The 12,813-nt window shown below is 35.2% G+C and overlaps 2 protein-coding genes across 3 annotated transcripts; both read right to left on the bottom strand.

The window, feature by feature from the left end:
* Nucleotides 1-847: 847 nt before the first annotated feature.
* LOC107668827 (40S ribosomal protein S24-like) lies at nt 848-5,399 on the bottom strand. Of its 2 annotated transcripts, XM_016460836.1 has the most exons (6): nt 5,312-5,399; nt 4,603-4,668; nt 4,302-4,511; nt 2,001-2,114; nt 1,396-1,424; nt 848-925 (listed from the first exon to the last, which is right to left on the bottom strand). In XM_016460836.1, the coding sequence occupies exons 1-5, from the start codon at nt 5,312-5,314 to the stop codon at nt 1,419-1,421; spliced, it is 399 nt and encodes a 132-aa protein (XP_016316322.1). In that variant the 5' UTR covers nt 5,315-5,399; the 3' UTR covers nt 848-925; nt 1,396-1,418. The 2 variants fall into 2 exon arrangements, with proteins under 2 accessions (XP_016316322.1, XP_016316323.1); XM_016460837.1 differs by lacking the exon at nt 1,396-1,424 and having other exon boundaries at nt 5,312-5,397.
* Nucleotides 5,400-6,775: 1,376 nt separating this feature from the next.
* LOC107668764 (pyroglutamylated RFamide peptide receptor-like) lies at nt 6,776-12,415 on the bottom strand. The gene is made up of 7 exons (XM_016460748.1): nt 12,076-12,415; nt 10,954-11,112; nt 10,724-10,785; nt 10,172-10,407; nt 7,917-8,014; nt 7,496-7,823; nt 6,776-6,827 (listed from the first exon to the last, which is right to left on the bottom strand). Exons 1-7 carry the CDS (start codon nt 12,413-12,415, stop codon nt 6,776-6,778), a joined length of 1,275 nt encoding a protein of 424 aa, XP_016316234.1.
* Nucleotides 12,416-12,813: the final 398 nt, after the last annotated feature.

Genomic DNA, 12,813 nt, shown 5'->3' with positions numbered 1-12,813 from the left:
GGTAGCATTTTTCGCTATTGATTTGTGCTACCTATCGTACGGTGGCCGAGCAGTGCAAAGCAAATCACAATTCTGAAAACAAAATAACAAATTACAAACGCAAATGCAAGTCTAAAAAACAAAATAACAATTCAGAACCGGAAGAGGTAGGTATAGTTTGAGACAGCGCCATTGGTTTGGGATTACTCACGGCTGACTGGACGAGACATCTGTCAATCAACGTATACATGACGAACCAGCCGAAGAACAGCAGAGTCGTAGAAAGCTCGGAGATGGTATTAAAGTAGCTCAGTTTAAATGTATTGTATGAGTTGCCCTTACTATGGAATAAAAAATACAGGATGTCTATTTACATTTAGTTAAAAGTGGCTGTAAATCACCAGCTCCAGTGGTGCAGATGGATAAGTGCGTGTCATTGGCTTTTTGATGCGATGACTCGGGTTCGATCCCGTCTTTTGCCAAACTTTTTTTTCCTCCCTTTTCAAATCTCGTATCACATCGTAAAGGCATTTATTTTCAATAAAAATTAAGGAAATAATCAAAAAGTTGAAAATAAAGTATCGGGTAGGGTTAGGGTAGGTGTAGGGAGGGCTTTATTGTACCAAAATCGACACGTTTCAGAAAGGCGGGGCATAGAGGAGAAACAATCATGTACAGTATGTGGAAAATAATGTGGGTTTTTTTTACTTTAAACCACAAAAACATTTCATTACACCAAATAATGTTCTTTTTAGCAGCATCATATGACCCCTTTAACATCTGTATCAATCATTACAGTCCCATGCTAACAAACAATCAAGCAAAAACAAACTTTGCATTTCTGATTGAGCGCTCAAAGACATTGTGATCCACTTTTTTTAAAGAATTTATTTGTTGACAATGTACAAGAACATTTTCAGGCCGATGGTCTTCCTTGAAGGTCTTACTGTAAGAGGGAAGACAAAACATATTACAGTGAGATTTCTACAACATTTAAACGCTTAAACTACAAAACTCTTATACACAAACTACCCATACAAAATCCCTAAGTATGTACATCAAGGACAAACTCTCACTTCAAGGGAAAATATAACTGAGGGAGAGGTTGTTTCTGAATACTCCAGTGTTCTGTCAAACTTGCAGACATGCAGTCAAGTGGCTAGTTTATCTCAAATGAGTGAATGCTAACCACACACAGCATGCTACAAATTAGTAGTGATTTATAACGGTCATATATGGTGACTGGAACAATTCAAATACATAACTTGAAACCGATCTTTTTATCCGTGTTAGAGAAACACAGGATCCTTAAAATATCTGCAAGTGAGGTAAGGCATTGGGATTGAACATGCAAAGCACTTCAAGTAAGTGGTAAAAGTGGATCACATCAGCACACCATGCCGATTTCCACTCTACCTTCTCCTGAAACCTCAAGACTTTCACTTCTGTAAACATCCCAGGGAGGCAAAAGAGGGCAAAAGATTGGACAAAGATGAGATCTTTCAACTAACACTATCAAGTTCTAGAATTGCTCTCTGAAATAGACTTTCACGGTGGGTATGTAAACTAAGCCCCATAAAAACAGTCTCTGACTGTCACATGAATTTGTAAACCATTTTCAGAGAGCAATTGCAATATAGCTTATTCTACTTAACTACTACATAGTCCAGCACTTCACTATTAGTGAGCACACTAGTTGCACTACTCGAGTGGGATTAAACAGAGTTGCCTGTAAGAATTACTTCCAATCACATACTGGTCAATAGCATTAGCCATCAACATAGCAGCTAAATGTTTGGAGTTAACTTTACAGATCACTCCAGACTCTCCTTCCACAGCAGTTAAGTCTACTTGTGAAAGTGTTTACCTTCTATAATCCAGATGTACATTTGATAAAGGAGGAAAGATGACATGTTACACATTAAAACCCAAGACAGTGATGACGAAACAAACATCTACGATGGGCAACAGAAATAAGTGCTCTGAATCCTAAACAACTCAAAACAAAAAATGAAAATTACCTTCTTGCCAGAAGCACCAACAGAGGCTTTCTTGATGCCTCTAACTTTCTTCATTCTGTTCTTGCGTTCCTTGCGCTGCTTCCTAGATGTCTTTTTCTTCTCATAAAGGCCATGCTGAGGAAAAAAAGAATGAATAAAACACATTAATGTTCACTAAAGCTGTCATTTACTCATGCCACTCAGTTACTCATATATATCTCTCTATATATGAAGAGTTCATTTGCAAAAAACGATAACTTTTTTTTTTTTCCAGAAATCACTTGTTTTTTTTATTGCGCATTCCAAGTAAAATCAAACTGCAGTTGGGTTGTTTTGATTAAGTAATAACTTAAACAAATACAGGTAATTTACAAAATTAAAGTTCATTGAAAGTATGTTTTTTTTTACATATTAAAAGTTTGTTTTATAGCACAAGCAGATAACTCCAACAGTCGTTTTTTTGGCAAAAGCAGACAACTCCACATTTCATGTTTTATAGTTAAAAAAAAAAACACTCGTTTAATCTTTGTAATCTCCTCAGATGAGCATTGAAAGTGGACAAAACCGGCTTTTTTGACAAAACGTGTTTAGGGTTCAGATCGTGCTATATGTGGAGAATAATGCATGGCAATCAGCTCATTTTTTTTTAAAGTGGCATTTATCAGATTTTGCAAATTAACTCTTCATATATAGAAAACAAAAACTCTGCTGGAAAATGTTTTGAACGCAAGAGTTAATGACAACGATTTTGAATTTCAAGTTAACTATCTCTTTAGACCAGCAAGGGTCAACGGAAAGGACTTCTAATAAAAATTAAGATCTCAATTTTAAAAAAAAATGCTGTGCTTATTTACAAGGCCACACAATTTCAATAATTTTTGTGATTATAGAAAAATTACTATAAAATTACAATTACTAAAAAATGAATAATATTATTGTAAAATATCACATTTTAGTTAATATTTACATTACAACTGCAGAAATACAATATTTACATCTACGGCCATCTTTATTTATTCCTTCTTAAACATTAAACTAGGCTTTTTAATTTCTGATCAATACCGCACTTCTACGGTGGCCGAGAAGTGCAAAGCAAATCACAATTCTGAAAACAAAATAACAAATTACAAAGCAAATGCAAGTCTAAAAAACAAAATAACAATTCAGAAAGCACAACAACAATTCAGAAAACATTACAACAAGTCAGAAAACACAATGACAAATTCGAAAACAAAATAACAAGTCAGAAAACACAACGACAAATCAGACAAACCGGAAGAGGTAGGTATAGTTTGAGACAGTGCCATTGGTTTGGGATTACTCACTGCTGACTGGACGAGACATGGGTCAATCAACGTATACAGGGAAGAACCAGCCGAAGAACAGCAGAGTCGTAGTAGAAAGTTCGGAGATGGTATTAAAGTAGCTCAGTTTAAATGTATTGTATGAATTGCCCTTACTATGGAAGAAAAAATACGGAGTGTATATTTACATTTAGTTAAAAGTGGCTGTACTTGATAGTAGAAATCCTGCTATTTTAACAGTGTAAATAGGTATTTGCACTTAGTGTAAATAGCATATTGCTAAAAATACTGCTATTTTCACTTAGTGTAAATAGAATCCATTGCTAATACGAGATTTGAAAAGGGAGGAAAAAAAAGTTCGGCAAAAGGCGGGATCGAACCCCCCGGGTCGATCGCGTCAAAAAGCCAAGGCCACGCGCTTATCCATCTGCGCCACTGGAGCTGATGTTTTACAGCCACTTTTAACTAAATGTAAATAGACACCCCGTATTTTTTATTCCATAGTAAGGGCAATTCATACAATACATTTAAACTGAGCTTCTTTAATACCATCTCCGAACTTTCTACCACGACTCTGCTGTTCTTCGGCTGGTTCTTCCTGTATACGTTGATTGACAGATGGCTCGTCCAGTCAGCGGTGAGTAATCCCAAACCAATGGCGCTGTCTCAAACTATACCTACCTCTTCCGGTTTGTCTGATTTGTCGTTGTGTTTTCTGACTTGTTAATTTGTTTTCGGATTTGTTGTTGTGTTTTCTGACTTATTTTGTTTTAGAATTTGTCATTGTGTTTTCTGACTTGTTATAATGTTTTCTGAATTGTTGTGTTTTCTGAATTGTTATTTTGTTTTTTAGACTTGCATTTGTAATTTGTTACTTTGTTTTCAGAGTTGTGATTTGTTTTGCACTTCTCGGCCACCGTACACTTCACTCTGAAACACGCAATGCATATTGAAGTCACAGCCTTTCTATTTCAATTCGATTAATTATGCAATCCTACAAGCATCATGAGTAGCATACCCTTTGCAGCCTATATTTGGGCTCATTTTTCTTGGCGTAGTCCAACGAGTCATAGATCATGCCGAACCCTGTTGTCTTGCCACCGCCAAACTGAGTTTTGAAGCCGAATACGAACACCACATCTGGGGTGGTTTTGTACATTTTTGCAAGCTTCTCCCTGATCTCTGTCTTGGGGACTGTTGCTTTACCTGGATGCAAGACATCTACAACCTGAAACAATAATAAAAACGTGAATGAGCAAATGCATAAAGTGCAAACTAAATTACATTAAACCAGCAGACATAAATTGCCTCACACTTACCATTTGCTTCCTTTGAAGCAGCCGGTTTGTCATAAACTTTCTGGTCCTGACGGTGACAGTCTCGTTCTGCAAAAACACAATGAAACCGTTTAAATATTTCAGGTTTCATCTATGAGCTGGGCTGATGTTCAACTTGGATGAAGCCATTTCTCAAAGAGCAGAATTCATTATTCTTGTCATGACAGTCACATTTCTTACCCTAAACAGTTACTTGACAGCCATGTTCTGTGAAAACGCCAAGCGTTTTTTAGTAGTATTTATTAGCGATATTCAAAAGGAAACGTGAGCATCTTGTATAGATGCAGACCGAAACATGTGCAGTTTAAGACACTTGTACATTATGAGCATGAAACCATGGTTAGCACTTTAGCTACATAAGCTTCACGGGCCAAATACAAAATAAGGGGATCAATATACATTTTCCAATGTTATACAGCTCCCATTTCTGGTCTACGGATACACATATATAACCGCAAAGTAACATTTTAATTCTCATAGCCACTGCTAAGAGCAGCACGATGGTATTAATCGAGACACCAACATCTTACGGTGTACCGAAAAGTTCGTACACACTATATTCTCTAAATGAAGCTATATATTGGTTATTATATATAGGTAGTGTGCTTTATGGCAACAATGTCAATATAATATCGCTGGATGGAGAAGATTTAATCGGATTTTCACAAACATTTGTCCACAGTCGACTCACCATCTTAGCGTTGCTCGCTCAGGGACGAGGAAAAGAAAGAAAGACCTGTAGGTGTCCGAGGATATGCCTGAGCGGCGGTATAGGATATGCTTCTTCTTCTTCTTTTGTGTTTAATGGCGGTTTTGTTTCTTTCATTTCCCCCGCCATCTACATCCTCCAAATCCAGATCACTTCCGGACTCTACTCCACTTCCGTCCATCTTGGCCTCAGTCACAACCCAGTGTCGCCAACCGCGCCCTCACAAAACACGACCTGCTCTTCCCGGTATAGGATATTGAGATACTGCCTGACTAAAAAGCGATGCTAAATCAAATTTGTTTAAAAACCGATTTCAGACAGTGTTTAAAACATTTTTATTTAAGAGATAGGATTTGAAAAATATTTGAAAGTGAGAAAAAAGTGTTATATGGAAATAAAATAACCCACAGATCAATAAATTCACATTTATTCATTGTAAGTCACGACCGGCTGCTTTGAACGAAAGTGTTTTAATTATCTAAATTAAGTCGATGTTAATTAAACAATTTGTTTCTAAACGTTTAAGTAAACAGTAGTAATTTAATTTATTGATGTTATGAAATTCCGACTTTCTACAGCTAGGAGTCAGTCGCGCACCTTTCAATGACCTCAAGATAACATATTTATTTAGATTTACCTGAAGCTGAAGCTTATTTATGCTAACAGTCCCGTTCTGTTTTAATCTTTTTTAGTTAATCTTTTAATATTAAAGGAGTAGTTCACGTTCAGAATGGAAATTCTGTCATCATTTACTCACTCACCACTTGTTCCAAACCTGTATGAGTTTCTTTATTCTGTTGAACACAAAAGAAGATATTTTGAAAAATGTTGGTATCTGAACAGTTGATGAGCACCATTGACTTCTATAGTATTTTATTTTTTTTGCCTACTATGGAAGTCAATGGTGCTCATCAACTGTTCGGATCACAACATTTTTCAAAATATCTTCTTTTGTGTTCAACAGAATAAAGAAACTCATAGGTTTGGAACAAGTGGGGAGTGAGTAAATGATGACAGAATTTTCATTCTGAACGTGTACTAGGCTCCTTTAAGGAGCACAACTCTTCACCATTGATAAATAAATACATGCATGCATACATACATACATACATAGCCTACATACATAAAAAAACTTACTTGAACACTAAGGATATTGAAATTATTTCTAAAGGATCATGTGACTGAAATAATGTATGCTGCTAATTCAGCTTTGCCATCACAAAAATCAATGAAATTTATTTCATAAATTACAATAAAATACTTTAAATTGTAATAATATTTTGCATTACTGATAATACTGTATTTTTGAGCAAATAAATACAGCCTTGGTGAGCATAAAAGACATTTAAAAAAGACATAAAAATCTTACCAACCCCAAACTTTTGAAGAGTATATACATAGTTGATGATAGATAGATAGATAGATAGATAGATAGATAGATAGTGATCAGATACATCTCATACATCTTGCATGCATCCTATTGCTCTCAGCAGATTCTCTACTCCAGAAATGACAGAGATGTTGGCATGTTTGATCTTGCAGATTGAACTTGATCAACGAAGTCAATGGTGCTCATCAACTGTTCAGATACCAACATTTTTCAAAATATCTTCTTTTGTGTTCAACAGAATAAAGAAACTCATAGGTTTGGAACAAGTGGGGAGTGAGTAAATGATGACAGAATTTTCATTCTGAACGTGTACTAGGCTCCTTTAAGGAGCACAACTCTTCACCATTGATAAATAAATACATGCATGCATACATACATACATACATAGCCTACATACATAAAAAAACTTACTTGAACACTAAGGATATTGAAATTATTTCTAAAGGATCATGTGACTGAAATAATGTATGCTGCTAATTCAGCTTTGCCATCACAAAAATCAATGAAATTTATTTCATAAATTACAATAAAATACTTTAAATTGTAATAATATTTTGCATTACTGATAATACTGTATTTTTGAGCAAATAAATACAGCCTTGGTGAGCATAAAAGACATTTAAAAAAGACATAAAAATCTTACCAACCCCAAACTTTTGAAGAGTATATACATAGTTGATGATAGATAGATAGATAGATAGATAGATAGATAGATAGTGATCAGATACATCTCATACATCTTGCATGCATCCTATTGCTCTCAGCAGATTCTCTACTCCAGAAATGACAGAGATGTTGGCATGTTTGATCTTGCAGATTGAACTTGATCAACTATATGTATTCTGGGCACGACAGAGATGTCTTCTTCTTGTCTGGCAGACTTACAAAAACGTACCTTGTCCTTTGTCGATTTGTCCTTAACAACGTCACGTTGACTGGACCACCTAATGCAAAAGGAAAAGGTGGACATGCAGTTCTTCTGGAAGTTCCCACTCATAAAAGCATAAATAATAGGATTGTTGAATGAATTTGAAAATCCTATGGCCTGTGCAACAGCAATAAGCATATTGACTGTGATGTCATCATACGTTTTGTTCAGGTAACCTGGAAACAAGAAAACAAATTTCTTGCTGAATTTTGAAAGAAAACACACTGTAATGTGCACAGATATATTACTGGACACTTTGGTTTTCTTACTGTATTCAAACAGCATATGAACCGTATGAAAAGGGGCCCAGCAGACAGTAAACAGCACAACAATGGTGACCATCATCTTGATGGCCCTTCGCTTCTTTCTGTTGCATAAAGAGGGAGGATTGCATAATGAGTAATCATTAGCAGTTTTTAGATATTCAATCCCTTATACACTACCAGTCAAAAGGTAGTTGGAATAACACAGTTTTTTTATGTTTTTGAAAAAAGAAAAAGTCTCATGCATTTATTATGCAAAAAATATATATATATATTTTTTTTTTAAATCTCATTTACTCCAAACTTTTGAATGGGAGTATATCACAGTTTACAATAAAAATTATTAAGTAACAAAAATGGCTTTCAGCATTGATAATATTAAGAAATGTTTCTTGAGCACCAAATCATCAAGTTAGAATGATTTCTGAAGGATCAAGTGACACTGAAGAAATTCAGCTTTGCCATCACAGAAACAAATTACATTATAAAATACATTATTATAAAACAGTTATTTTAAATTGTAATAATATTTCACAATACAGACCAATTTCAGTGTTTGCAAACAGTGATGACGTTTTTTTGTGGGCGGAGCCTATCTGGTGGCAGAAAATGCCAGTTTTAACGTAGCAGTCTATGCAAGCCATGGAATAAAAAAGGAAATTTTGAGTTTATATTTCAAAATTCTGATTTTTTTCTTCAAATTCCGAGATTATATCTGGTCATTCTGGTAAGAAAAATCAACTTGTCATTCTCTCTTTTTCCCTCGGCTCAGAATCATAAGTTTATAATACCACACTTCTGTTTTTTTTCCCTCAGAATTGACAAACTCGCAATTGTTGAGTTGAATTAATTTATAAAGTTCGAACTAGGAGATAAACTTGCATTTCCAAGAAAAAAAGTCAGAATTGTGAGTTAAAATAGGTAAATGTTATGTAAAATGTTATATGTTTAAATAGTATTTCATGCTTTAACTGTAGGGCTAATACGAATTTTGAGATAAAAACTCAGAATTGAAAGAAAATAGTCACAATTGTGAGATAAAATTATCTTTTTTATTTTTTGTCCCATAGCGGAAACAAGCTTCAATTTATCTCTCTTGAAGAAAATTGTTCAGCCAAATAGATTTGTGTTTATATTCAGTCACATTCCCAAAGCCGCTGCCGTTTCATAAAATTACAACAAAAATCAGAACAGCTGATGAAAACATGTAACAAACGTATTTTCTTTTCTGGGTGACAAACAGGTGTCAGAAAGGGGAGTTGCATACAGGTCTTTGTGTACTGGGGTATTTCTGATTTTCTATAAGTGCCACCTACTGTCTGAGCATGAAATTACAATTTCATTCAGGTCATCTGCTGTTTTTTACTCATTGGTCTGAAGTTTAGATGGTATTTTTTCTTTTCATCTTGCCTCTGTATAATGCATATTAAAGTTCATAAGTGCAGCGCTGCTTGGTTTACAGCGGAAACCAAGGAAACGTTTTAAGCGCCACCTGCTGGCAGAGAGTGAATCTGCGTCTCATTCGGCTCAGCTGTTTCTGTTTCATGCAGATATTTTTTTTATGCATAGTTTCACAAAACTGAAGTCAAACCATTCTATTTTTGATTCAAATTTCGAAATTATACAATGAGTGCTATATTAGTATATTATTATAGTGTTATATTTCAATTTCACAAAGAAACGTACAGTATTTTGTCCAAGCAATAATAAAAGGACACAGTTAATTTATAATTTGTCTTAAATTTCATTTTGTTAAAAAAAATTTGTGAATCGAATCGAATCGTGAGTTGAGTGAATCATTACATCCCTATTTAAAGTAGGGTAATCATAGCAGGTTTCATCCATAGTCAGTCAGTTTAAACGTCTGCGTTTAGCTTCAAATGGCATCTTTGACGACAGTATTATATAAAATTATTTGCATTCCGATTCTGACATCCAAAGGCACAACAATAAATTTTTTTCTCTTATTCCGTGGATTTTACCCGCTTCCCTCCACTTGTTCCCAGTGTTTTTCTGACACCACAATGCGCGCGCAGCTGCATGTGACGTAACTGTGACTTCTACTCCAAATTGGTCTATTACTGTTTTCACTGCTTGGTGAGCATAAGTGATGTCTTTCAAAAACATTACAAATTCTTAATTATTCCAAACTTTTACCGGTAGTGTATATTATAAAGGAAACACTATAAAACAAGAAATAGCTGTTTAGATTAGAGTCAGTCAAATACAGCATGCGCTGAGAAATGTAAAAAAAAAATGACCTGGATATTTTGCAGACCTCTCTTTGGTTCATGGTATTGAGGACTGAAGAGTCTCCAACTTGTTTGCGAATCCAGAGCTCAATACCAATTCTGGTGTAGAGTAGCAGCATGGCTGCAAGAGGCAGGAGGAAGAGGAACACAAGAATGAAGGTTGCATACTGCTTCCTGTGGGCACTCGAGCTCCAGCGCTCCTGACAGCACACATGATGGAGATCATATAGAAAATCATATTTCACCTGTACACAGAGGAAAAGAACAGAGAGATTTGAAAGAACTAATTAGGATATGGAAACCATTACCAATATAGCATATGAAATGGACCAGTGTTATTATGTGAATAATCTAAAATATATATACTTTTTGCCTTGGACCAGAAGGCACCTGACAGCTTCTAACAAGTTAAACCCTGGGGAAATCCTGAAGTATACTTTTGTAATGGTAATACACCCACACACTGCATGCTAAGTAATGTTTCAACAAGTTGGATGGGGATGTTTTGAATGTTCTGAAAGCTTCAAATGGAATATTTCAACCAAAAAATCTGATTAGTACCTCTAATTGTTGAACAAAGAGCATTGGAGATCCAACCATCATGGCTGCAATCCAGACAACCCCTAACAGAGAATAAAAACTCTATTATGCAGATGCTTTATGCATAGAAGTGGAATGCAGATTATGCATGATCTACTACTTCAAAAATAATATACACAGTATATACACACACACACACACACACATATATATATATATGTGAAGGATATTGGTTGTCAGAAACTACTCACCCAGCATTCTGTATGCTCTTTGTGGAGTGCACTGTCTTTTGATTTTCAGAGGGTGTACAATCCCCTGGTACCTCTCCACAGCGATGCAGGTCATTGTGAGAATGCCAGTCACAATCGCAGTGGTTTGAACAAAGGGAACTGTTTTGCACACCAACACACCTACAAACGATTAAATGTTATAATTAGAGAGTTTACTTCCTGAGTCTTTTGCTTTGGCAAACTTTAATTACAACTTATCAAAGTTTTTGACTGACAAGTTGAAAGAGAAGCCAACTAGAGCCTACATCCATTCATAATTGTCCAGATATATTACGTTATTAAAAAATACATTGAGAACAACCGTTCATATAAAACTGAATTGCTCTTATCAATATGCTTTTAGTTTCTGAATTATTGTGGGGTTTATTGTCAAAAATTTCTAGATGGTGTAACTATTCGGAAATTTAAAAAATTAAACCTTATTAAAGGGCCAAAAAAAAGGAAAAAAGTTGGTATACTTTTGTTTTAATATAGGCTTATTAATATTTGAAAAAAAAATAATTATCAGCCAAGTCAAAGACAGTGAGACATAATCAACATGCAGGAAGATATTTTGTTGTCCTGTGACGAGTTTAGTCCTTTAATTAATTAATTAATTAATTAACTTTTTGCCTGACTTTATTCAGGTCAAATGGAGTAACTAAGAAAACTTCTATTTATTCATTATGTAAAAACATCAAACAATCAACAAATAGTCAATAAATAATAATAATAATAATAATGGCTGGAATTTCAGAGTCATTAAATCAAAACATCTGTAGAAATTGCCTCTTTTTTTTTTTTTTTTTTTGATTATAAGACAACATGTAACCAAAGATTACGTTTCTAAGAACCTGGCATATGTTTTTAAACTAGGTTAGCCTACTAGAAACTAGAAAAGATTTCTCTCTTTTATAAGAAATCCTTACGATATTTGGCTCTTGAATGTATTTATCATCAGCAGATTCAAGAGAATGAACCCTCAAACTAGTTGTCAACAGAAAACTAAAACCTGCAGAACATATTGCAAGCGCACAAAACATGCATATTACATGCATTGCACACTTTGTTTTATAATAACAATGCTTTATACGTGACACTCACCCCCGAACCATTCAGAGGAGATGTTTTGCAGTAGAGTGAATGGGATGCAGAAGAAAGATATCAGGAGGTCGCTGACGGCTAGAGAGCAGATGAAAATATTTGTGGCAGTCTGGATCCCGCGCTTTCTTAAGACAATATAGACAACCAGACTATTGCCAATGAGAGCCAGGAAGAAAATCACCGTGTACAAAATAACAAATGCAGTTTTGGCGCTGGCCGGTAACTCAGGGATGTAAACCAACGGCTGAATCTGATACGTCTCAATAAACTCCTGACGAGTAAGATTGTAAAATTGTAGTAGTTGCTCCAACACCTCAGGAGTAATCTTCGTATCCCCCATGTATAAAACTTGTCTTCAAAAACGGGACGGAAGAAATCAAAGTTTTACAGTGTAGGCTGATAAGTCAGTGCTGCTCGGCTGCTGTTTTTTCGCGTTTCTTACACTGAAGCAGCAGCAGCTCCCTTGATGCGGAGTATTTTATGACACACCATCGGCTGTGTCACAAAACCTATAGCGAGTCGCCTTCCCTAACTCTTTAGAGACGCCTATGACGCCCAAACATGCTGTCTATGAAGGCAGATCACTAAGTTTGGAGACAGCCATGTGCTCATTAGAATCCAAAATATACATATTGTATAAAATGCCTGATCACATGCACAATATGATCTCAAAAAAGAAAACAAACAAAAAAAAAAAACACTTTTTCACCTTTGCAGAAAACAATATAAAACATATGA

Source organism: Sinocyclocheilus anshuiensis, unplaced genomic scaffold, assembly GCF_001515605.1.
Source record: "Sinocyclocheilus anshuiensis isolate Anshui unplaced genomic scaffold, SAMN03320099.WGS_v1.1 scaffold72, whole genome shotgun sequence".
NCBI lineage: Eukaryota > Metazoa > Chordata > Actinopteri > Cypriniformes > Cyprinidae > Sinocyclocheilus > Sinocyclocheilus anshuiensis.
This window is presented reverse-complemented; position numbering and strand designations above follow the sequence as displayed.

Excerpts from the sequence above, each read along its gene's own strand:
- LOC107668827 (XM_016460836.1), bottom strand. Across the intron at positions 4,512-4,602 it reads TGCTTCAAAGGAAGCAAATG|GTTGTAGATGTCTTGCATCC; the intron begins GTAAGTGTGAGG and ends TTATTGTTTCAG. Across the intron at positions 2,115-4,301 it reads CCAAATATAGGCTGCAAAGG|CATGGCCTTTATGAGAAGAA; the intron begins GTATGCTACTCA and ends TTTTTTCCTCAG.
- LOC107668764 (XM_016460748.1), bottom strand. The coding sequence starts at position 12,415 with ATGGGGGATACGAAGATTACTCCTGAGGTGTTGGAGCAACTACTACAA. Across the intron at positions 10,408-10,723 it reads TCTTTGTTCAACAATTAGAG|GTGAAATATGATTTTCTATA; the intron begins GTACTAATCAGA and ends CTCTGTGTACAG. Across the intron at positions 8,015-10,171 it reads GAGGTCTGCAAAATATCCAG|AAAGAAGCGAAGGGCCATCA; the intron begins GTCATTTTTTTT and ends TTTATGCAACAG.